At 40.1% G+C, this 26,248-nt stretch overlaps 1 protein-coding gene across 1 annotated transcript in view; it reads left to right on the top strand.

Moving 5' to 3' along the window:
• The window catches only part of SATB2 (SATB homeobox 2), a 189,364-nt gene that overhangs the window by 127,980 nt on the left and 35,136 nt on the right, over positions 1-26,248 (top strand). The window contains 3 exon segments of the mRNA XM_007469194.1: positions 3,819-4,031; positions 8,264-8,419; positions 25,384-25,581. Of these exon segments, the coding sequence (XP_007469256.1) occupies positions 3,819-4,031; positions 8,264-8,419; positions 25,384-25,581 (567 nt within the window).

The raw sequence follows: 26,248 nt of genomic DNA, 5'->3' as shown, positions 1-26,248 counted from the left end.
AATATTCATGACCTTTCTATTCATGAAAGTACATCTTTTTTTCAGTGCCCGGGTGCCATGCCATGTTCTCTATATCTCAGGCTGCATAATGGGAATGTCCAAGTGACACCTCCTGCCTGGCTGGTTGATAATTAAATGCCAGACAACATAGTAGCAAGGGCTTTAGCAATATTTATGCAAGATAAATTATTAATTTATGTTCTATTCAAGACAGTTTCAATATGATAAACATTTACTTATCTTGATAATTAGATGGGGTGATTTGTGGTATACTTAAGTTATGCCGTACATTTTCTTCTGATCTGTTTCCCCTATGATGATTTTAAACTAACTAAATAAAACGTGCTTTACATTTATGTGCCTGCAGAATTTTGAGTATGTTTTTAAAAATCCCTGCTTAAGTCATTGAAAGCACATAACCAAAATGAGGAAGGCTCAACAAAACAACTAAAACTCTTCTTGTGCCCACCAGTTAGCCACTTGTTATTGAAAACGTCTGAGGTAAAAAGAATCTGCTTTGGGACCAGGGTTACACAGATGAGACTTTAAGTAAATAATTTAGAACAGTGTTCTCATTCTCCAGGGCAGCAATGGCCACCTTGTTGGTTTGAGACTTTATCTTCAATTAGGCAAATAAAACAGAGGCAACAGTATATTCCACCAACCCCTTAAAATACAAATATTGTGTCTCATTCACTTCAGAAGTGATGCTGATGAGCAGTCATTTACAAGGATGCTTTGTCTTGATTTTTCTTAGAGATGGATTCATTTCCCTGTAAGGTTGTCCAACATGTAAAAAATGCAGGGGAAGGAACTCCACAATTTCAATGTGGGAAAACAAGGTAAACCAAGCTGAACAAAAAATAAATAAAAGAACTCTATCCTTAGGAGTGATTTTGTTTTCTATTGATTAGGAATAAACAGACTTACAGTTTTGAACCTCGTCCATTAGAACAATATTTTTTGTTTTTTCAATATTTTGTACAGAAGATGTTTGCCATAGTGTCCTCCACAATTTGTGAAAATAATTTCACGGAAGAAAGAGTTTACAGACTTCGCCTTTGAGAGATCTTAAGTATAATCATATAACCAGCATAAAGAATATATCCGCGTAGATCCTAAGACTTTTCCAGATTTGGTAGTCTGACATTTAGTAAAATGCTAAAGTTACTTATGAGAGAGAGAAAAAGCGAGGAGAGTGGGTACCAACTTGTCCTTCATGTGCAAAGTTCATTGTTAAAGAAAGCTCAGAAAATATCAATCTTAGTATCTTATTAGTAATGGAAATTGGTATTGATCGTCTTTTATGCTTTAATTTTTTATTTAACTTTAATTTTTTAATTTTATTGAAGTATAGTTGATTTACAATGTCATGTTAGTTTCTGGTATATGGCAAAATGATTCATATATATATATATATTTTTTCATATTCTTTTCCATTATGGTTTATTACAAGCTATTGAATATAGTTCCCTGTGCTGTACAGTAGGACCTTGTTGTTTATCTGTTTTATATATAGTAGTTTGTATCTGCTAATCCCAAACTTCCTCCCCTGCCCTTTCCCCTTTGATAACCGTAAGCTTGTTTTCTTGTGCTGTGCTGTACAGTAGGACCTTGTTGTTTATCTGTTTTATATATAGTAGTTTGTATCTGCTAATCCCAAACTTCCTCCCCTGCCCTTTCCCCTTTGATAACCGTAAGCTTGTTTTCTATGTCTGTGAGTCTGTTTCTGTTTTGTGAATAAGTTCATTTGTATCATATTTTAGATTCTACATATAAGTGATCTCATATATTTGTCTTTCTCTGTCAGACTTACTTCACTTAGTATGACAATCTCTAGGTCTATCCATGTTGCTGCAAATGGCACTATTTCATTCTTTTTTATGGCTGTGTAGTATTCCATTGTATATATAGGAAATTGGTATTGATTTTAAATTCACATCCCTCTTGCTTCTGCACATATTAATTTAGAGAATTTTGTCTTAGAAACAAATTTGTTATTAATATTTCAGGTTGCTTAGTCCAAGTGGAAAGTAGGATAACTTAAGGCAGAGCTGACTTTTAATTTCAGAAAGAGAATTAATACTTAGATTGTGTAACATTTTCTGGAAGCCAAGTGTCTCACTTGTTGCTTCTTTCTGAAAGCATGACAAGAAATCATGATTTTCTTAGAATCATTTCAGCAGTAGGGTAGTTTTATATACATGCCCTACCTTGACCTTTCCTTGGGCACTCACGCACACAGACACACACTTGTTAACATTTTTTTCTAGCTTCATTGTATGGCATATTATAGTCTCATTTGTAAAGACTTCTCTAATCAAAGTAACGACAACCAAACTGGCAAGAGGTATCAGATAGCATGCCTCTTGTAGGTTCCTTATAGTGAAATTGTCTTACATGATGTTTTGAGTGGTGATTACTCCCGGAAGCTGATAACAGTGTGATGCACATTCTTGTAAGTGACATTTGCTTCACTATATTATAATGCATTATTTTTTAAAACAAAACACTGCCTACCTTACCCTGAGGATTTTTGGCCAACTAGAGATGGTATATTTCTTTGGTATCCAATGCCTTTTTGGCCTATTGGCCAAATACGGCCTATTTAGCCATCTATTACAAATCTGATAGTGTTTCTTTGCATTAATATCCCCTAAGTGGAAATGCCTTTGGCATCTACTTTTACGATTTGGGGTTATCCCCATCTGTTGTAAGATACAGAGGTTAACATCTTAGCTTGTCCTGGGGTATACTCCTAGGCCCTGATCTCATACTACCCTGAGAAGGGATGTTAGCTGGGAATGTAAAGTGATGCCTCTGTGTGATAATCCAACAAGTGTGCAGAATGGAAATGGATCTGCTTTTGCCCCAAGTACTGCAGTGTTCTAACTCAGGTCTCTAGCCTTTTTTTTGCGTCCGTACTACTTTTCTTTAGACTTGTCAACATTTTTCTTTTCTTTGTGAATTCTCTGTCAGCAGAGCAGATGAAAACACCAGTTTTTTAATGTAAAGCATTCTATTTGGATGGGTCACACAATCAGAAAGTATCTGAGCCTATCATGGCATTCTCTGAGGTGCGCTGTGGCCTGTTACCGGATGTGACTATACTTCCGTTGCTTTAATGGTGGGATTGGAGCGTCCCCATGAGGGCATCTCATAAAAAGGTTTGGGGGCCCTCTGGTACATATGCAAGGAAACCTATGATGTGTGTGGATTGGGAAGTTAATAGAGGCCAAGTTATAGCCATTTGCTTTGTGTCTTTTTTTTTTTTTTTCTTCTTGCCATAAGAAACATCTATATTGAAAACAGTGTCCGGTCACACAGAAATTCAGCCAAACTTTTTTTTTGAAGTCGATGTAAATCTCCCATGCTGTTTAAATGTCGGAACTAAATTTACCAAACTTGGCAGAGTTGTAAAGCTGAGCAGGACTGCCAAGTGTTCCCAGTTTCAAGCAGAGAGTTCTAACAGTTCCTGAAATACTTGTAGGAGGCACCTGGTGGTAATTGCAGTTTCACAATTCTTCTGAGCGCCTACCTTGCTAGCTGGCATCTCTGTACACTTATGATTATTACAGTGATGATAAAGTGTCAGAATAGAATGTTCCAAAATAAGGCACAGCCCCCAGAGAGCAAGCACGTTCCCACCAAATCTTCCTGCTGGAGAACCCGCAGGAATTAGACTGAGGTTCTTGACATCACAGCCAGCTGGTTACACCAAACAGATAAAGGGGAAGAGGGGCGCAAGACGGAAACCACACACGCATACCTGCAGATATAACTTGGCCTACTTTTTTTTTTTTTTTCCATTTAATCAGGGATTGTTGTCTGAGATTCTGCGTAAGGAAGAAGACCCTCGGACAGCATCTCAGTCTCTTTTAGTAAACCTGAGGGCTATGCAGAATTTCCTCAATCTGCCGGAAGTGGAGCGGGACCGCATATACCAGGATGAGAGAGAGCGGAGCATGAACCCCAATGTGAGCATGGTCTCATCGGCCTCCAGCAGTCCCAGCTCCTCCCGAACCCCTCAGGTGAGATATTTGCTCCACTGACTTTTCACTCTTAGCCTTGGAGATATCTTGCCTTCACTGCTGTGTTTTCCCTCAAAAACTAAGAGACATAATTCCAAGACTTTTTAATCCACTGAACATGTGGATCAGAGGATATGAACCTCTGACCATATGCTAGTGGTTATCTTTTTCTATATCATCCATGCCATTTCTGTCCCTTTAAGAAAGTCCCATTCTTCCACATGTGGCAGGAGGGCAGCAGTGGGTGGAAGGGTAAGCACTAGATGTCTACATACAGCTGTTTGGTTATCAAAGAAGGGGCTAGGGGATTTGTATTGAAGCTGAGTTTGCGAAGCATTGCTTTTCCTTCAATTGTGTATTTATTTGGATGGGGGCGGGGGACAGCTAGTGTAGTCCAAGTTCTGCTTGATGCAATCTGAAAGAGACAAAATCAGGGAGGAACCTGTGTGTGATGGAAGCATGCCAGTGCAGCGGCTAGATCCAAATGACTGGGAGCTCATTCAGTGATCCCTTAGAAAATGGTAGTGGAAATGTAGGCCTTAATTATTTTCCTTCCTACAGTGATGTCCACAGGACCCTGACTCAGCTTTCCATCCCTCCTTTCTTCACACTTTAAAAGCATTCTGTTCTCAGGTCCTCCTGCAGATGCATACATCTAGTAATGTTGTGTGATTTAAAGATTTTAACTGAAGGGTCAAGGTCTCAAGTCAGCCAAGAGTCATTTCCAATTCAGATTTGAGCCCACTTATTTTTAGCCTACTCCCTACTTCCCCTAAACTTTTACTAATCAACGGATTTATGGCAAAGCCACCCCATTTACTGTTGCTAGCATGGTTGCAGGTTCCTTCTTGAGTGATAGTTTTCAAAACAAATATTTAACAGGTACACATTTGTACAAATCAGAAAAATGGGTACTTTGAAAATAAAGGGCTTTTGTTTTGGGGTTTTTTTTTTTGTTTAGATACTATAGTTTTGGGTTTAAGAGTTTGTTTTCTGGTAAGTTCTAAGGAACTGATTAAGCAGAATCTTATTCTAATAGAAATATTTGAGCTTTTTCAAGTATATCCACTTTTTCACACATCTTAACTCTTTTTATATTTTGCACTCTGCAATAGATTTATTAACTGCAGATAATTTTCTATCGTGCACTGCCAAACTGTGATACTTAGACTTTAGTGTTTAGTGAATTATGAATTTTAGTTACTGTTAAACCAAGAATAAGTCTCTTGACTGCTTACTTTGGACCACTGTAACCAAGCTTTTTTATCTTTATTTTTATTTTTTTTAAATTTTGGGGCATACATGTTGAGCTATTGAGTTGGACGAGTTGTTAATTTGCACTAATATTTACTTCTATTAAATTCACCAACATTTTTGCCACTTTTGAAGCCCATTAAATCATTACAGGAGAATCCAGCCTTGCTTCATGGCCATTTAATTGGGCAACACTCAGAAAATCACTCTTCCTTGTTAGAAAATCACACAGGTCTGTGTGTTTTGTTTTCCGCTCCTTCGTAATATTTTTCCAACAGGATTATATCTTAGGCATCTTTTCAAAGACCTGGTAGCTTTCAGAGCCAGAACAACTTACGCCACCACACAGTTAAGGTCAGGACCCTGACTCAGGACCCTGACTTTGCTTTTTTAAACAGCAAAAAATCCTGTCTAGAAAATTCCTAGATAAAGGTGCCCTTTAGGGACAAGTATAACAGGGAAATTGAAAGTTTAATTTCACAGTTTTGAGATTTCTGAAAATAAATTAAAAATGTTTTTCTCAAAATAGTTTTGAGAATACAGTCATGGCACTGACATTTTTACATTGTCTGGAACATTCATTTTTTTCTGTTGGTTAAACATTGAGAAAGTTACTAAAGACTTTTAAAATATTTCATGATTACCTACTTATTCAAAATTCTTTACAGAACTATCTCAGTAGCAAAGATCCATAGTACTATATAAGGCTTTCATTGTGCAAATAAATGTCAGAGGGGTACCCACTGATTCAGCCTTTGAGTTGGAGCCAGCAATGCAGGGCACACACACACAGAACCTTGCATAGGTCCATGGAGATTATTTTCCAGACCCCGTCAGTACTTTGTCATCAGTTTAAAACAAATTGAAGACTTTCAAGTTTCAAATTCAACCTCAAGAGCCTCTTCTCATAACCTTCAATTGGCCAGTATTCCTCAATGTACTTAAAAATAACAAAACAACAGTACAAGTATAAGAATGATCATTTATTGAGCACTTATTGTATCAAGTATTGCAAACATTTTGCATGAATTGGATCCTCACCATTTTGCACTGTTGTTCTCATTTTACATGAGGTTTAGATGAGGTTTACATTTTAGACGAGGAAACTGAGGTTTAGATGGGTTAAATACCTTGTGTAAGGTCACACGGCTGAGTGATAGAGCTAGAATTTGAACTCTGGTTATTCTGATTCCAGGACTGGGCCCCTAACCATATATTTCAGTCCTTTGACTTTAGCCCTCAGTGTTCTAGAGAAGATTTGACCAGTCAGGTGAGATTAGTCAGTGAGGCTAATGAGAAACCTGCATTGAGAAAGGCAGAAATGGTATGCTAAAATATGCACTTAACAGGAAAAGCACTGAACGTTAATTAGAAGTTTTAAGAAGAAAAGGGAGTTTTCTTGAAAAAGATGAGAGAGGAATGGACTATTGAGGGAATAGCTCAAACTTGAGGGAGAGAAGAAACATGTAAAAACAGCACCAGTTTGAATTGGAGGTTTTGGAGGTAGAGTAGCACAGTGATTCCTGAGCCTGTGCTTTGGAACCTGAGAGACTTGAGTTCAGATCATGGTTATTTCACTTGCTGCTATTTTACTTGCTGCCAGCAAGTTAAGTATCCTCTTTTATTTTCAGTTGTCTTCATCTGTAAAGTGAAAATAATAATGTCTAACTCACTGTGTTCTTAAAAGAATAAGATGTGATAACAACAACCAAAAAGCACTTTTTGGAGTGGCTGGCACGTAAAAAGTACTACATCAATTATTCTTATTATTACTTTGCAGTAATTAGAAAATAGTATAATACAGGGAATTCAAAGGAGAATGGCAAAGGTCACTGAGCGCTCTTAGGAATCAAAGCCTTCCTGGAAACTTAGGACATAACTCCAGCTTCAAGACACTGTTGAGAATGACCCCATAGTGTCCACCCTGCATGCCATGTCTTTCTCCAAACCTGCATACTGTCAATCCAGCAGGGGAGCAACAGCTCAGGACATCCACAAAGGGAACATAGTGGTTTAGGATTCTAGGGTGGGTGGGGATGAAAAGAAAAAACAATCCTCTTTAGACCAAATCAGCTGGCCATGCTCAGGAATCCAGCGGTTGGGGCAGACTTTTCCCTTTGTCCTGTCGCCCTGGGTTCTGAGAAGGCTGCTCAGCACCCGCTCCTTACACACCAGAGCAAATGCTCTGCAGTCTTTGGATCAAGTAGATTCAAACGTTTTAGGGTTATCCTAACCCCAAGAAGTACAGACACCTTCTATATTGTCCTTCATTTGTCTCTGGAGCTGATGGGAAATCATTCAATTAAAACGAGCATGGCAGAATACATAAAACCACAATACGAGTTTAAGAAAATGAAAACGGCACTTCAAAGGCATTCTGAAGCCTCGTTTTATGAAATGAAATTTTGTTTCGTTTCCACTGATTTCCTAGGTGAAATTAGGTGACTGTCTGGGTAGCATAATGATGATAATGGTGGGAAGCCATACATACTCGAATGACATACGTAAAGCTTTAATAAAGAATGAGAGAGACTCAGGGGAGTGCCTTAAATTGAGTAATAATTTATTATTTAGAGACCTCTACCCATTTACTCATTTTTTCTGGAAGAATTGGCTCTTCCTCCAAGGTGTACTATTTTCAGAAAGAGAAAGGTATTAACTGTGTGTGTGTTCTGCATGCTTGTGTTGCAGTTAGGTGATCGCTTGAGTTTGGTGCCCAGAGTAGCCATCGTACCTGTGAACTGTCTCAGCTACTGTGAGGGAAAGAACAAGGTTGACAGGACTCTGCGTGTCCTATAGGAATGCACTGCAATTATTTCCAATCACAATTAACCTGATTAGAATAATGGACAGGAAGTGTCCCTCTGTAGCTAATGCAGTTTGGCATCAGCTGACTGAAATCCTTTGATAATTTCTGCACAGATGGCTGGGCTGAATGCAGCACTTTTTAAATTATTATTTTCATGGTCTCTTGGTAGGCCAAAACCTCGACACCGACAACAGACCTCCCCATTAAGGTGGACGGCGCCAACGTCAACATCACAGCTGCCATTTATGACGAGATCCAACAGGAGATGAAAAGGGCCAAGGTGTCTCAAGCCCTGTTTGCCAAAGTGGCTGCAAATAAAAGTCAGGTGAGTGGTTTTTAAAAGAGCAAAAGTGAGGGCTGGAATTAGACCGTTCTCCTCCCACCAATAAAAATACATCTGTTCCTATAATAATAATAACAACAATAATAATCCCTAGAGAACCTGTCGTGTTCTGCATTTTGCTCTACGGTTTGCTTTTATTCCCATCAGAGTTCAAAATAGAGACTAAGTCAAAACCCAGTATTTTTTTCTTTTAAAGAATTTTTTTTCAAAAGGAATCAGCCTTGAATGATTTCTCTCCTAATTCTGAATATTGCTATGTATCCTTTCTTTCTTTTTGGTATTTGAGCAAAGCTTAGTGTGTTCAAAACAGCATCTTCCTGAGACCAAGTTTTAGCCAGGTCGCATCACCTCTGTTATTCCCACCAGGGAAATGGATGACTTTTGTTATAATAACTGCTTTTCCTCAGCCCCAGAGACACCTTGCAATGTCAGGTGTTTCTTTTATGTATAGAATACAGTTGTTTTTCCAGGGGAAAACACACATCGGGAAGTGCAGAGTGAGTGCTAAAATCTATAACAGAAAAACATAGACGCTTATCCAGTACAATTTTTCAGAGTGCTGGGATTGTGGGGAATGGAATGCTCCAGGGAAAAGGGTAGACAGATGCTTAGGTTTTTTATTTCTGAAAGCAGAAACAGTTGATGGGATCTACTCTATTTCAATTCATTTAAAGGGACAACTACCGCCCTATCCTAGAATGGGTTAGGTTGAGGTGCCTACTTAGTTATCCCTGGGTTGAACAATTACCCAAATGGAGGGTAGAGGAAACAAAAGTTAGTTAAAGCTTAATTTTGAGAGTCCTTTGATTCTGAGCTTGATTTCCTCTGTGGCCTTGCATGACAAATGTTTTCGTCCCTACATATGTAAATGGTAAAATGGTCCTCCATCTCCCTAACAAATCTTCTGTTGTGTGCTGTAAAGGAAGGAAGTTACTGAATATTGTATTAAGCAAGGTGGTTTTTAATGAAAATTAAGTTTTTAAAATGATAGTCAAATGCTGTATTTATACTAATTATATGGTTTTGGGAATAGCCTTTTTTTCCTGTGGTTTTGCAGTAACCTGACTTAAGTTATTTTTCAGATGTTAATAAAGGGAAAGCAGTAGAATATCCAGCAATTTCGAAGAGGATTGAAATATTGGTTTCCCATTTCAGTTTCGATGTAGTAATTTTTCCAGATTATTCTTTCTCTCACAATGAAGTCATTGAAATACAGTTTGCTAAGATATAATGTCCAACCATAGTATGAAATACATGAAAAGAAAATACCATAGAGCTTTCTTAAACTGTTAAATGCATAAAATCCCGTGTACCACATGGCAAAATATAATGAGAGTTGGAGCTGTTAAACGAATAAAGCTGTTAAATGCATAATGCCACTTGGCAAAACTACTGTGCATTTAATGGTTTTCCACTGTGTAATAAAGGACATATGTGGTAAATGTGCAGTAAGTATAAAGCTACACAATTGATTCTGCAAACCTGCCCCTTAGTTGTGACTTGACATAAATATCAAAGTTTCACTCAGTCCTCCTTTTATAAGCAGCTTTCAAGAAAAACTGAAGGCCACAGTCTGAGAACTTGACTCAGAATGCTTGTAATCTTCCTGTTGACTTGGCACTATTGCTTCTGGAAATAGTGATGCCACCAGCCTCCCCAAGTAATTCAGGTGGCTGATTGGAAAGTGTGTTTGCCAGTTGGACAAACTTAGCTCTCCAAATTTTTGTTGCCTCCTGAAGAACTCAGTAGCCCTGTTTTTGCCGAATCTGGAGGAAAACATAGTACTAGGAATTAATATGCTAAAGGATGAGATTGAGCCTAAATGGGGATAAGATGCTTTGTTTTTCTTTTTTCCTTTGGGACAATGATTTCATTCTCATTTATGAATAGGGAACTTTATTTGTAAGTAGCTGACTAGATTTGCAAATCAGGCATTAAGTTTTTTAAAAATAGCATTGCCAAGCAGAATGAACTTAACTGACAGTTTCAAAGGCAATTTAACATAAGTTATTCACTCTACTTTGTAAGCACTACCAGCATTTGCTTGATAAAAAGCATACTTAGTGAAATCAATTGATGTGGTACTTTGCACATGTATTGGGTGTGTATCCATAAGATATGTGTGTGTGTGTGTGTGTGTGTGTGTGTGTGTGTGTGTGTGTGTGTGTATGGAGTGGCTGAGAAGGCAGACGAAGAGCAAGGGCGCTCCATTCTCTTGGAGGTGAAATTAGGAGAACCTTTAACAGGAACTCTTGTGAACTGGAGTGGGTTTGGAGCCTGGGAGGCCCAGTTCAAACATATATAGTAACCCCTCCCCTTCCATTTTAAATGTCTTTTAAAATAGAAAGGAAACCCTCATAAAATCTCATTCACTGCGTGGTGTGAATTACTGTCACCATATTAAGAATAATACCTAACACAGCCTGTGTGTTAGGCACGCTTTGAATGAAGAGTAGGAAAAAGGGAGGGCATTTTTAGAGATTACGGGTGGTGGGCCAAGATGGTCCTTGAGGGCTGTAAGTGTTTAGGAAACAGGCACAGTTGGAGGAGGGGTTCAGAAAAGGAACTGAAAGAGTGACAAACGTTTGCAGTTTTGCCTGTGGTCCTGTTGGGGAAAATAGTATTACTGGAAAGTGTGTGTTTTCTTAGTGGGTGGGTTACATCAGGGTGCATTTGTAGGGTCGTAGACCACCTGTTCCTTTAATTGGGCTTCAGCTCCTTTGTCATGGCCAGGCCAGTCCATCATCTGATTCCATTGAGTGCCTCCTATCTGACCCTTGCCCCTTTCTTCATGGGAGAGAAGTCAAAAAAGTAAAGCAGGGGTAAAAATAAGAGGGAAAAGTACGCTTATGCACATTTCACCTTTTACTTTTGCTTCATTTTCAATTTAGGATCAATTTTAGGTGGGGTGTGTGTGTGTGTGTGTGTGTGTGTGTGTGTGTGTGTGTGTGTGTTCTGAAGACTCTTTTCCTTTTCTTTCTGCAGAATGTTCAGATTATTGGTCTTCATGGGATAGGATGTACTATGGTCCATGGTTGTTCTCTGTGAACTAGGAGTGGGAGTCCTCAGTAGGAGCCATAGTGCAAAGGCATATGGCATTTTCTGCACACCTTCAGTATGGCCCTTACATACAAAGGGCCTCCAGGGAATGAGTGCCCCAGCATGCAATTTAAGTGGCTATGGGAACTCCTTGTCCCTTGATAGCTTCTTGTAATCTCCCTGTCCCTCTTACTCAAATTCTATAGGGTTACTTGCCCCTTTCCTCCCCAACTGCAGCTTATCAAATGTGATCTGGGCAGTGGAAATCCAGTAGGGAGCAAACACAGTGACCGTGGGCACCCTCACTGCAGTCCTCCAGGGCCGGCCATCAGTTGCCCCCTTCCCCAGACATTAATTCACTGTTACTCTCCTGCCCTCTTCTCTTTTTTATATAGTTTACAGTATTCAGCTCATGGAATGCTGAGGATCACCGGAGGCTGCCTTTCTTTTGGAAAGAGAGTGAAACTTTCTTTGTTATTTGTATACCCAAAGACCCAACTCTACAGATATGACTGTCTTTTCCTACTAGGTTTGGGTGAAAACAGAGTAGGTAGAGGAACGGGAAGGGGCTTATTTTAATCCCTGTTCTACCTTGCCCCCATTAAAAAAATAAAAACAAACAAATGAACAAAAATGTTAGAAGGGCACTGGGTTTACTTTCTGTTTTCTTTTCTTTCTTCCTTTTTTTTTTTTTTTTTTTTTTTTTTTTTTCTTTTTTTTTTTTTTTTTTTTGGCGGGTGTGGGGTCTTGCTTTCTATATTAGGAAGGTAGAGAGAATCTGAGACATTGCAAAAAGGAGAAATAGACAACCTGGTTGTAAAGCTCAGTTGGTGGTAATGAAAGGGCCAACCCCAGAGTCTTCTGGGTTAAAAGAAAGGGAGTGATCTGGGAATAAATGGACCCAGAGGGGTCTCTGATGAGATGACATTGGAGATGCCCTCATCTCCACCAAGATTTAAAGACCCCTGCCAATCCTCCAGTTCTGCTCCCTGCCACGTACACCTTCCCAGGCCCACAGGCTGCAGGAGCTACCACTGGGACCAGGAATGGCGGGGGGGGGTCCTCACTCCTACTACAGAAGAGGGAGGGAGGCACAATTGTGATCCCACTGCATCTGGGGAGAAGGAGTTTCTGGCCTTCAGTATACAATTCTGAAATCATTTCCTCCACAGAAGATGTGTTCTTTGTGGTGACTGGATTTCAATGTGTTCCATGCTTTACGTACGTTAGGATTAAATAGATTTTGTGTACTGACTGGCCTTTATTCCTTATCACTGTCTCACCAAAAAAAAAAAAAAAAAAAAAAAGATTCCGTGTTCTCACGTAACTGACTTAACAAGTTATAATCCTAAATAGAAGGCTTCTTAAGCTTTAGATGTAGATTACAAACTCAGGTTTTATAGACATTCTTCTTTATTGTAAAATATCTCCTTACAGATGATCTAATTTGCTTAACAGGCTAAATGATTTAAAATATACAGGTCTTTCAGACATAGAGAATGGACTTGAGGACACGGGGAGGGGGAAGGGGAAGCTGGGACGAAGTGAGAGAGTGGCGTGGACATATATACACTATCAAATGTAAAGTAGATAGCTAGTGGGAAGCAGCCGCATAGCACAGGGAGATCAGCTCGGTGCTTTGTGACCATCTAGAGGAGTGGGATAGGGAGGGTGGGAGGGAGACGCAAGAGGGAGGAAACATGGGGATATATGTATATGTACAGCTGATTCACTTTGTTATAAAGCAGAAACTGACACACCATTGTAAAGCAACTACACTCCAATGAAGATGTTAAATAAATAAACTAGAAAAAAATATATACAGGTCTTCATGGCAGATCCTTTTATAAGCAAAAATAAAGACAGACAGCTGTACATAAAGAAAAATAATTGATACATTATTTGGTTTGTTTCCTTCCTTTTATCGCTCTTTGCTATTGGAGCTTATATCACATTCAGTATATGTGCTAACATATTTTTTTCATTCAATCATGGGTTACTATATTAATCTTTGCTTTTGTGTCTCTTCTTAAAAATATCCCAGGCACAAGTTAGTTGTACATATTTCCTTTTTAAAGAAATAGCTTCTATTTTATGATTACTTAAGTAAAACATCCTCGTTTTATTTTGTATTTTTTATTTTTAATTCTCAAAGGCATTTCTTTTCTTCTTTAATGTTATTTATTTTGAATAGGTAGCATATGTTCATTGTGCAAGCTTCAAAAAGAAACAGAAGCATATACAGTGAATAGTTTTCCTCCATCCCTCACCCCCTTAGCCATCCTTAGAGGCAGCCACTGCTAACATTTCTCCTCTATCTTTGGAAACACAAATGTATATACTTTTTTTGTCCCTAGGCACAAATGACTAGCATACTTTACACGTGATTCTGCTTGATTTTTTTCTTATAAATCTCAAAGATCTTGCCACATCAGCACACAGAGCCCCTTCTTCTTTTAAGCTGCTGTATAGTATTCAGTGGAATGGATGCACCATGATTTATTTGACTCTCTTACTTTGGTGGATATGTAAATTGTTTCCAATCCTTCCATATTAAAAATGATGGTGTTTACATTCCAACTGACCTCCTTGCCAGCAATGCCCAAGGGTCCCAAGCCCCTATACCCTCACCTAAGACATTTTAAATGACTCAGCTGACTGCAGTTTTGGCAAATATAAAACATTTACAATAAACAAAAACAAAACAAAACAAAACCCTGAACAACTGGAACCTCCCACATCTCCCTCTCCCATGAGTTGGGCCCCTGAAAGTGAAGCTAGGGCTCCCGCAGGCAGGTCCCAAGCTAGTGGTCTGGTCTGGCTCCCCTGCACGTGCAGCGGCATCTGGGGATGGAGCCGCACGCCGCCCTACTGCGCTCCTCCCGGGGCCCACCTCCCCTCTGGGGCCTGTGGGCCCATGCAAGCGCTGCAGAAGCCCATCAAGCTGAGTGCCACCTGCCATTTGTGGGGCGGCAGGCAACAGGAAGAGACTGCGCACCCCCGAACTGTCACCTGCGTGCCCCAGCTTCATTTTTTAAAATGTAGAAAATGAAGAAAAATGTAAAGGCAAAAACATGAATCACCCATAATTCCACCATCCAGAGATAGTTGCCATTAACCTTTTAGAGTCTTCTAATGTGTAAGTGTGGGTTTGCACATGCGTGTTTATATCCTAGTTGGGATCACACTGAAATAAGACAAGTTAAAACTATAATTTTCTTAAGGTCAACTTTTCATGTGGGAGAGTAAATTTATGAATTATAAAATATCTTCAGTTTCATTATTTTGTTTCTTAGCCTTTAGAAACTATTGCCCAAGGATCGGTTTTGCCACTTTGCACAAAAAGTGGTTTGACAGTTACCTTCTTTATTAAGCTCTCTTTATGGAGATGGCTTTTTTGGGGCTGGGATTGCTCAGGCTATTGGAAGTAAATGTTTCATTACCCCAATCTCTGGTATAAAAAGTGACAGGAAAAACTGGCCGTATGATGCCAGTTGGTGATGAGCTGGTGGTCTAAGTCTCACTCGCAATGCTTTTGCTTTTGTCGTCTTGTCTTCATCGTGTAAGGCAGACTAAAATGAGGCATGTCGCCTCGACTGAGTAGCTGCCCCTTGCTGCTGGGCAGGTTTCTTTGGAACACATTTTGACAACCTATCAAAAAGCAGTTTCTACTCTTGTCAACTGGGGCATGTATACTGCAATGTCAGGTCTGTCCACCAAATTCAAATGAAAAAAAATTAATATATTTACACTACAGTTACCTTTTTTTTTTTTTTTTTTTTTGTGGTACACGGCCCTCTCACTGTTGTGGCCTCTCCCATTGTGGAGCACAGGCTCCGGACGCGCAGGCTCAGCGGCCATGGCTCACGGGCCCAGCCGCTCCGCGGCATGTGGGATCTTCCTGGACCGGGGCACGAACCCATGTCCCCTGCGTCGGCAGGCGGACTCTCAACCACTATGCCACCAGGGAAACCCTACAGTTAACCATTTTTAAAAAACTGTTATACCAAGTAGTGAAGAAATTAGGCTTCTCAATATTCTCAAATGCCAGACTACGTGGGCAGTCAATACAGTGATGCCCAAGCGTCAAGTTGAACCCTTCACTTTCTTCCTTTATCTCTCAGCATAATTCAAAGGATTAGATTCTTTTGAGAAGTGATCAACAGAAATTCCCGCAAGATCTCAAGTTTTTACATCGGTCTTATAATGAGGAATTGGGTTCTTTTTACCACTCCTGCAATTAATTATGTTAACGTTTCTGCCCTAAAGCTAGCCTTTATGGGAACCCATAATTAGATATCAATGAAGGTTAATTACAGTTTGTATGCAGTTCATAAAATGTCATATACCTTTATCCATTGCTAAAGTTTCTGTACTGGTTTTAAGTAACATTTTTATGTACTGCAGAAACCCTTGAGTTGCATTATTTTGCCTGTTCATGACATGGCACCTTTAGGAACTTGCATTTGACTTTGAAGCAAATCAGGTTGACATATTAAAAGCCATCTTTCTGAACTCTCCAGCCCTCTTTCAAAGATGACATTAAGTTAAACCATAGTTCTTACAGTTGGAGAATGTTGGTGCCTGTGAGTGGTTCCTCCTGTTTTGCTGTAGAGACCGTTTAATCATCTTGCTTGGGACTTCCCTGGTGGTGCAGTGGTTAAGAATCCGCCTGCCAATTCAGGGGATGCGGGTTCGATCCCGGTCCCGGAAGATCCCACATGCCGCAGAGCAGCTAAGCCCATGTACCACAACTACTGGGCTTATGCTCTAGAGCCCGTGAGCCACAACTACTGAGCCTGCGTGCTGAAACTACTGAAGCCCGCGCGCCTAGGGCCTGTGCCCCGCAACAAGAGAAGCCACTGCAATGAGAAACCTGCGCACCGCAACCAAAAGTAGCCCCGTTTCGCCGCAACTAGAGAAAGCCCGCGTGCAGCAACAAAGACCCAACGCAGCCAAAACAAAAAAAGATCATCTTGGGCTTCCCTGGTGGCACAGTGGTTGAGAGTCCGCCTGCCGATGTAGGGGACACGGGTTCGTGCCCCGGTCCGGGAAGATCCCACATGCCGCGGAGCGGCTGGGCCCGTGAGCCATGGCCACTGAGCCTGTGCGTCCGGAGCCTGTGCTCCGCAACAGCAGAGGCCACAACAGTGAGAGGCCCGCGTACCGGAAAAAAAACAAAAACAAACAAAAAAAAACATCTTGCTTTCACAGGGCCAAGACTAGGGTTAGGCATGTAGGCTTGCTAGGTCTCGGGTGCAAAATTCAAGGAGGCACACACTTTCAGAGTCACATTCCTTAAATTTTGCACATTAGTCACTTACTTGCCTCACTCTAGTCCCAGCCCTGATCTTTCAAACAAGTCTTATGGCTTGGTTTTCTGCTGTGTCTGCTTTTTTTCCCCCCTGCATTTATGGGTTTTTGAGGCAGTGTGCATAATATGTGTTTTTTTGTTTGCTTTGTTTGTTTGTTTTTGCGGTACGCGGGCCTCTCACTGTTGTGGCCTCTCCCATTGTGGAGCACAGTCTCCAGATGCGCAGGCTCAGCGGCCATGGCTCACGGGCCCAGCCGCTCCGCGGCATGTGGGATCTCCCCGGACTGGGGCACGAACCTGTATCCCCTGCATCGGCAGGGAGACTCCTAACCACTGCGCCACCAGGGAAGCCCCCATAATATGTAGTTTTGTATCATAGGTATGCTGGAATTTGGACCTGAAGTCAGGGACTAGAAATGTTTCGGTTGTTTTCTCCTTGATATTTTAGTCTAGTACGTTTTGCTGTTAATATCTTTCTAGTATTTAAGTGGAGAAGACTCCAGATTCATTCTTTTTGACAGGGATTTTTTTTTCAGGTACATGTTCCCATCTAGGTGTATATGTATGTGTGTACATACTTATATAAAGTCATACTAAATCTCTGTCCTATTATATAGCTATGTATATCCCGTATTTCTACGGTAAGGAAGGCAACAAGATTTTATGAAATCCCCTCTTGACTTGGGCCCTTTATAACAGAGGTTAAGGAGTTGTTCAGAAATAAAACTTTCATTACTCTCAATTACATATTCACTCTTCGCAAACACATCAATAGAAATGTGAGACACATGCCCAGAGACAGCTGAAAATTAGTGCCCATGAAAATACAGTTTAGAACTTAGTGTACAATTTTAAGAAATAAAAAAAGAAGCAGATCATTTTTACTTATTACATTCAAGGTATAAAACAATTAACCTTGAACTGTAACCAAATGCTCAGCACAAATCTTTTTTCAGGTTTAGATGGCCTCCTCGTCAGGGATTCATTGAAGCCCTTGACAAGTCTCCCTTGCAGTTTAGCCTTTTATCCATTTCAGTTTTCTTGATTAGGTTATCTTGAATCATTAGGGGGTTTATTTATTTTAATAGACACTTATTGGATTCATGAAAGGAGAATTCGGTGACTAAGAAACAAGAGCTGAATATTATCTGGCTCATTTCACACTTCAGAAGAGTCTCAACCAGCTGAAGAGAAATTCTTTCACAGTTACAAAAGTTTGTTTGGGGGACTTTATGTGCTTCCGTTTAGAAAGTGAACTGCCTGTAGTTAATAATATGAATTTTCTTTTGAGTCGCTCAGAAAACATTTCCTTTTGGTTACATATGCTGACATTTTCTGTATTGAAGATGTGGGTGAGTAAATGGCCTTTTACGTTTCTGTTGCAAGAAGCCTTGTGTCATTCTCCTGAAGAACTGTTCATTTGCTGACTTATTCATTCATTGGGGTTCCTAGATGGGCAAAGGGGGAGGGGGCTTCTTACTATTTGTAGATTGAGTTTACTCCTCAGCTCTGTGATAGGTACCTCAGGGGGAACAGTAACGACTGTGACAAGGCCTTCCCTTCAAGGCCAGTACAACCTTACTTAACAGGAACAAGCATATTTACTACATCTCTTTTTGGAGATCAGAGCAGACTGTGAACTTGCATTTGTTTCTTAGCAAGTCCTGGTTTGTATTCGTTTTGAAATATTGTAAAAACTAGGAAATTTGTCACTAACACAGAACCTAATTTTCTTTTTAAAGGAAAAAATATGGGAACAGGGCCACGTTGGAGTTATTACCTGTGTCCTGGGGTAGGAAAACAAGTAACTTAGGACACAATGAAATTTCAGTACCACGGACAGGAACCCAACTCTTTCCATCTCCTTCCCCTCCCCCATCACTTAAACCTAAGGCTTGGAGCTAGGATTCAAACCCATATCTGACGGGCTCCAAATTCAGACCCTGGGCTGTATTATTGTTTTCTGAAAGACCTCCTTGTTCATTTGAATAGTCTCAGCATTTGGTATGTAGTTTGGGGAATATGTCACTCATTTATTATCTACTTGAGTTTTTAAACCTTTCAATATTTTTATAAGTGTAATAGATACTGTCCTTCCTCATTCATTTTCAATGTGAGAGAGCTTTACAAATTCTCATCTGAACAACAACAGCATACACACGCACACACACATACATGAAAATGGTTAAAATGATGAGAATAGATTTTTTTAAATGATTGACATAGTCTGGTGCTTATGATATATGTCATTTTTTTAAGAATAAAAACGTCTGGAAGATGAAGCTTACCAAGTATGTAATTTACCACTAGCAGGCCGCTGTGGGCCTTCATTGATACCCAGCAACATGATTTCACTATGAAAAAAAAAGATATCTAGGCTAGGGTAAGTGGTGTTCTTGACTTTATCATAGTCTTTTCTCCAAGAACTTCTTGTTAAAAAAGAAGGAAGGAAGGGAAAGGAAAGAAGAAAGAAAAGAATTCTTTGTCATGTCAGTTTAAAAGCCTTCAATGACTCCCGTGGCCCACAGGACTAACGTGAAATTTCTTTGCATGGTGTTCTTCATGACCTGACCCCCACCTCCATTGCTAGACTGTGCTTTAGCCACACAAAGTTGTTTCTGATTCCTTGAATGTGATAATTTTATACGCCCCTGCATTTGCTGATAATGTTATCTCTGCTTGGAATGTGATTCCAATCACTTCCTCTCCCCACCTGGTGAAATTCATCTTTATCTTTCAAGGCCCACCTTATGAGTCCTGTTCTCTGTGATCACATATTCCCTGAACTTCATGGTCAGAATTACCTACTTACCCTTTGGTGATCTCAATTAACTTTTTAAGTAAAAAGCATGGCCCACAGTAGATGGGTGATCAGTACAAGCTTATAAACTAATGTTCTGAGAGACCTCTGTCACTGTCTGCATTTATATACTGTGGTAAATTGGATCACCCTCTTTTCTTTATCTTATTCATGCATTAGAGGTGGGGGAAAAAGAGCCCTCAGAATGTTGACAGGGTTGCTTTTGAAAACTAGTGCTCTCCCCCAACACTAACTCTTTTAATTTGAGGCCATGAAACATTCGTCTGGGCTAATTTCTTTGCACTCTAATAATTTCAGTTCAATCTATTGAGCATTTATTGAACATCTATTATGTGCAAGAAACTATACGCTGGTCTGAAAATGCTAAAGTGGGTAAGAAACCAACAATTTCCCTCCACCCCCATTAAGAAGCTGACTGTTCTGATAGGGGTGCAGGCATGCCCAGCAGTAACAAAAATAATCATCAAATTGTGAAAAGGTATAAGCAACATGCTTTCAAATTATGCAGGAGTGAGTAAGCAATTCTTACAAGAGATCAGGTGAGACCATGTCAGCTGAACCGTGAAGTACAACTTCTCATAGCAGGGGTAGAGGATTGAGTGAGATTTTCCAGGAAAGGGAGTAACATAAGCAAAAGCATGAAGATGGGAATATACCAAACCTATTGAGGGACTGCGAGTAATTCACAGTGGCCGGAGGACAAGGTCCTTGGGGAAATTGAGGGGAGATGAGACCATGAAGGAAAAACAGGAGCAAATTGTGGTTCTTATTGTTGCCTCTTCTAATGCTCTTGAATTGTGAACTAGAGGTGTCTCATTTAAGTAAATCCTCAATAAAACTATCAGTTTACTAAAAGATAAACTATGGGGCTATTATTCATCTTTCAAAAAGAAATAATGATACCTTTCTTCAAGTAGTAAGGATTCCTAATACATTTACAACATTATTTGCTTTGTAAATTTAGATTGACGTACAACTTTGTAGGAGCATGTGGATTGTAAACAAAATATATCTTGACTGGTGTCAGTGTCACCTCACCTGCATAGTTGGGCAGAGGTGGTCAGAGTTGTTTTTTCTACTGAAGGAAATATATTTGTTTAGGAGGCTGATGAGATGACTAAAATGAGATGTTAATAGGTATTATTTGCTTATGCCCTGAATGCTTGGGAACTCTTTATCCACTGATCACAAGGATATAGCCTTTGAACTTACATTCTTTATCTGGGTTCAGATTTTGAAGGTAAAAGTGTTTTAATCATAAATTCCTTAGCATCATTATACTTAGGTTCCATGTACATTTTCCTATGTAAGTTCCAGGTATTCTCTGAATTTTTTTTTTAACTTTTTATTTTGAACACATTTTAGACTCACAGATTTTGGAAAATAGTACAGTTTCCATATATTTCTCACCTAGCTTCCCCTAATGTAACAGCTACATCACCATAGTGCAATGCTCAAAACCAGGAAGTTAGCGTTGTTTTAATATATTAACTAAACTGAAAACTTTATTCTAATTTCACTAATATTTTTAATTAACATTATACTAAATATTAATAGTATTTCCGCTAATGTCCATTTTTTGTGCCAGGATCTCAATCAGGAACCATATTGTGTTTAGTTATTTATCCTTAGTTTTCTGCAGTCTGTGACCATTCTTCAGTTTTTTCTTTTTTTTTTTTTTTTTTTTTTTTTAAATGATCTTGCCACTTTTAAAGAGTACTGATTGGTTATTTTGTTGAAAGTCTCTCAGTTAGGGTTTGTCATGATTGGACTGAGGTTATGCATTTTGGGCAAGACCTCAGATACTGTGTTGTGTCCTTTGCAGTGAGTCATATCACAAGAGTTCATGGTTGTGAATATGTCATCACTGGTGATGTTGACCTCATGTTGACCTCTCACTTGACTAAGGTGGTTTTATTCTTTGTACTTTGACCCTGATGGCTAATCATTATCTCTTGTTTCTGACAGATAACAAGGAAATAGATCATAGAATGTGGACCTGGAAGGGAACTTAGAGATCATCTTTTGTAAACCCCTTCTTTTATAGTTAAGCTTCCAGAAGATCCAAGAGGGTAACCACTTATCCAAAGGTCACCCAATAATTTAATGTCAGAGCAGGAACTTAGCAGTTTGGTCTCCAAATTGAATATTCTGTGCTTCCTAGCTGTGCTCTGGCACATGTAACTTACGTAGCCTCAGTTTTCCCATACTAAAAATGCGAAACTGACTATATGAATATTCAGCCAACCTTTGGTCAAAGCTTACAACCAGACTAAAAGAGAAATCACAGCTAGGTATATACACCACAGTTCCTGGTGCCCGCTCACAAGGCTGGCCAAGGCTGGAAATCAGATGAACTTCTGTATCAGCATCTCCGAAATGAAAATAATTCTCCTGGAATGCTCCACATAACACATAGGGAGCAACAACAAAAAACCTACTTGAGATTTTAACAGAAAAAGGAGATTTGTTTATTAATAATTCATGAGTTCCCATTGAACATGCACGACAGAAACAGTGCTATTCAATAGAGAATACTGTCATCTGTCACTGTTTTATTTGACATTTACACTTTTTTTTTTTTTTTTTTTGGGCGGTATGCGGGCCTCTCACTGCTGTGGCCTCTCCCGCTGCGGAGCACAGGCTCCGGACACACACCTTTTTTTTTTTTTTTTTTTTTGCCTGATACGGCAAAACTTTCTTGGATGGCATGCAAAAATTATATAAATGAAAAAAATCCCAGTGTGGGGACTCTTTATCTCTTCTGTGATGGGTTCACTCGGTTACATATGTGTGTGTTCAGGCAATAGTGTGGCACTTTCTGGCACATTCATTAAGCCACCAAACAAGCTAATAAGAGACACTATTGAGAAAACAGAGATGAGCATCCCAAGTGGGCTGGTGGAAGGATCATGTGAATAAAAAGATGGAGGGTGAGATGGGAAGTGAGGTGGAAGAATAGATTTCCGGGAGATAAGCGTACAGATCTGTGGAGTGAGCAAGTGAGTCAGAGTGAGGGGGGAAAGCGAATCATGGCTGCCGTGAAGAAAACTGACAAAAATACACTGCCATTTCCGAGGCAGAATAAATATTTATAGATGGCATCGGAGGAGCTCCACCAGCAGGGAATATCGGCATTTAGTAGAAGAGCAAGTTAGACTTAGGAGCACCTTGCAGTTTTGTGCCACCGCAAGGCTCTTGTCAATGTTTCTGCTCAGTAGGTTAGTTATTATTTATAAAAACCACAGAACCAGCTGATACATTCATAAGCTAATTATTGAAGCAGCTGGGTACACATGGTGCAATATGTCCACGGCTGTGAAGTGTCACAGATTTCTTGGGGCCTCTGCTGTGGTGCGGGTGTGCTGTTGAAGGCTCCATCCCTTAATCTCATCAGCCAAGCAGACACTTCGTGGGGAAACTAGATTAATAACCCTCTAAATACCATGAATGTGCTTCGTCTTCAAAACTGGCTTCCCTTAAACATGCTATTAGCTCAGCTCCATCAGGGATTTGAGGAAGTTCTCTGGTGCCCTAAGAACAGGGTCTTGTCGCCTACCTCCCTGTGCCAGAAATTAATTTGGTTTGCTTATGTCTGCACACATGATCACACTTATGTCTAATCCGCTCCCTAATAGCTTCAAGGTCAGGACCTTGCATGTCAGTGGGCAAATTGAGCACTACACTTCTTAAAGAATGATGGCAGACAGCACACAAGCCCATAACGAGGTCTGTAGTTTGTTCTAAGTGGTTGTAATGAGTGCAGATTATAACAGCGCATATAAATCAAATGCGGCAATGAATGTTGTGCGAGACATTCCGAGTATCATAAGTGGAGATACCACTCAGCTGTCACCTGTCTCATTTCAGGCTGTGGCTTCCCACAATGCAATTCACTCCTCATGCGGAACAGCAGGTGCTGTCCTCCTTAAGGTCTGGGTATCTCAGAACTTCATCTTTTAACAGATGCAGGTTTTTGTTTTTATTTTCTGTTAAAGGATTGGTCTCCATGCTGTAGCCTCCCCTGGGAGATGTTAAACATACCTGTTTGAAACATTTGAAAGAGTTCAGTTGGAGACTAATTCAGATCTGTGAAAAGACAGAGAAATGGAGCTTACTTTTTCCACAGATGGTTTGTTTTCCATTTCAAGAATTCTTTGCTTTGTACAAAGAAACCCTTGAGGAAACACCTTGGGACTAGGAGATTTTTAAAAATATAATTTATTTCCTGATAGGGATAAAAATTGAATCGTCTTCAATTTTCATATATGTTGCACCTTGAAAATCAACCATTACCTGTCTCTCAATTGAGTTGGAAAAAAAGAAATCTATGAAAATACTTGGGAAAACATTTCCAAGCAAATGATTAGATATCTTGTTTTCATTCTTCCTAACCCTCTAACTCTCCCCAGCTCCCAGTTTATTGCAAGAAAAGATCAGGTCTGCACAAATGTGGCCTCTCACTTGTAAAAACAAGGCAGTGTTGTGTTACAGATTAGTTTATAAATCCCCAGTGGCTTCACAGTTCAGTGCCTACAGCTGCTGCAGATGGGCCTGGGTTTTTGTCTCTTTGCGGTGCTGCAGCCGGCAGTTGAAGGAGAAAATGGAATGATCAGGTTATTAACATGGAGGCCGCGAGGAAGAGGCTGCACAATGAGAACAGCTGGTGTTGCTGTCTTGGCTGATGCAGCGGAGATAATCAAATCTTGCCTTTTTTTGGGTAAAGGCAGAAGACACAGTGGAGAGTTAGACAAACAACAGCTTATGATATTATAAGGGGTTTTTATAATGCGTGTCAGGAACTTTCATTGGCTTACAAGTTATGATATAGAATTTGTTGAGGTTCGGGATTTATTTTTTACAAAGTCGTTTGTGTTTACTTATGCACCTTTTTAGAAAAATTCTTACTCTTGCAGGAGGCGTGATGTGGGACAGTTCTTGTTTTTAAAATTAGCAACGTAGCTTGGAAATGATGGGTTAGAAAGCTACTGGGTAAAATATTTTGACTTGAGTCAGTGAGCGATGTTGACAGCATCCTCTGTATTATTTTCATATAATCCATCATTATTTGCATTACATTTTCTTTCTTGTGCAGTTGCAAGAGAACATCCGGATGCCAGAGTTGGGAGGCAGACATTTGCAGGTGTGACCCGTCCGACTGCCTACCTTCCTGCAGGTGTGGCTGAGGCAGGAAGGTGATGGTTAAAAGGGCCTGGAGCCCATGGCATTCAGAGATTGAGCAGGAATACAGTTTTTCATTCTAGCTAAGGTTGTTATGGAGGAGTTATTGATAATTGTGAGACCATTTCCTCCCTATTTATACTTAGGTATTTTTTCTTCTTTAGCATTTGCCACTTTGCAATACATGTTTGTTCATCTTCACTTTTTTCTTGGAATGGAGTACTATCCAAATGGGTAATTTTTAAAAATTGTTGCTGACCAACATGAATTACTCTTGCTGAGAACTGGATAGCTACAATCTTCCTTGAGTATCTTTTACAAAGGGACTGTAAATTAGTTGAGAATATATTCAATAGGAAGGGTGATAAGATAATTAATAAAGACCAAAGATTCTCAGGTATTGGTGTAACTATATGCGTGGTCATTGGTTGGTTTTCAGAGTTGTCAGGCTGTATCACTATTTTCTCAGTTTGGTGGGAACAAGTTTGATGTAAAAATATGATAAACCGGTATGGTACTTGACTGCACTCAAAGCCCCCTCTGCTGCTCTGCACACTTCAGGTTAATTCAAGTGACCTTCTCTGTTTCTAGGGCTGGCTGTGTGAACTGCTCCGCTGGAAGGAGAACCCCAGCCCAGAAAACCGCACCCTCTGGGAGAACCTCTGTACCATCCGTCGCTTCCTGAACCTTCCCCAACACGAGAGGGATGTGATTTATGAGGAGGAATCAAGGCACCATCACAGCGAGCGCATGCAGCACGTGGTCCAGCTTCCCCCTGAGCCAGTGCAGGTGGGCGTCCCCTTCTCCCACAAACCAGAACAAAGCTGTTGGTGCCAGTAGCCGTGAAGGGTCATAGGGGCACACCACATCACCTCCCCTCGGAAGGTGTCTCATGCCATGTCCCCAAAAACAAAGGGCCCTGTTTTCACAGTGGGCACAGTGTGTGTGTGTGTGTGTGTGTGTGTGTGTGTGTGTGTGTGTGTGTGTGTGTGTGTGTTGCATGTGCACACATGCTCTCTCCCTCTCTCTCTCTCTCTCTCTCTCACACACACACACACACACACACACACACACACACACACACGACTGAGAAGTCTAATCCAAAGGCAGCTGCTTTCCTGAGAGCATTTTACCTGTGGGATTGTGAAGCCAGAGAACTCATGGAGAATTAAATCTCCCAATTGGAAACCATAGTTCATTGTTTCCATCAGTTCATTTTCTAAAGCAAAAACTCTGAAGTAGCCAATGAATTGATCCAAAATTCCTCAAGGAATATTTCATTAGGCTGAGGAAAAGAAATTTCCACATGAGCTAGGGAATACCACTGAACTCAGTTGAACCTTTGAGAGAAATTGTGACAGATCTTAGTATTTTTTAGATGAGTTCCTGCTGTGTTTGGTTTCCTGTCTTTTAGAAATCTACCTTCATTTGGGTTGCATGTTTTGTTTGCTTAGAT

The sequence above is a fragment of the Lipotes vexillifer genome, unplaced genomic scaffold (genome assembly GCF_000442215.2).
Source record: "Lipotes vexillifer unplaced genomic scaffold, Lipotes_vexillifer_v1.1 scaffold648, whole genome shotgun sequence".
Taxonomy (NCBI): domain Eukaryota; kingdom Metazoa; phylum Chordata; class Mammalia; order Artiodactyla; family Lipotidae; genus Lipotes; species Lipotes vexillifer.
The sequence above is the reverse complement of the archived record's forward strand: the minus strand, read 5'-3'. Positions and strand labels throughout refer to the sequence as shown.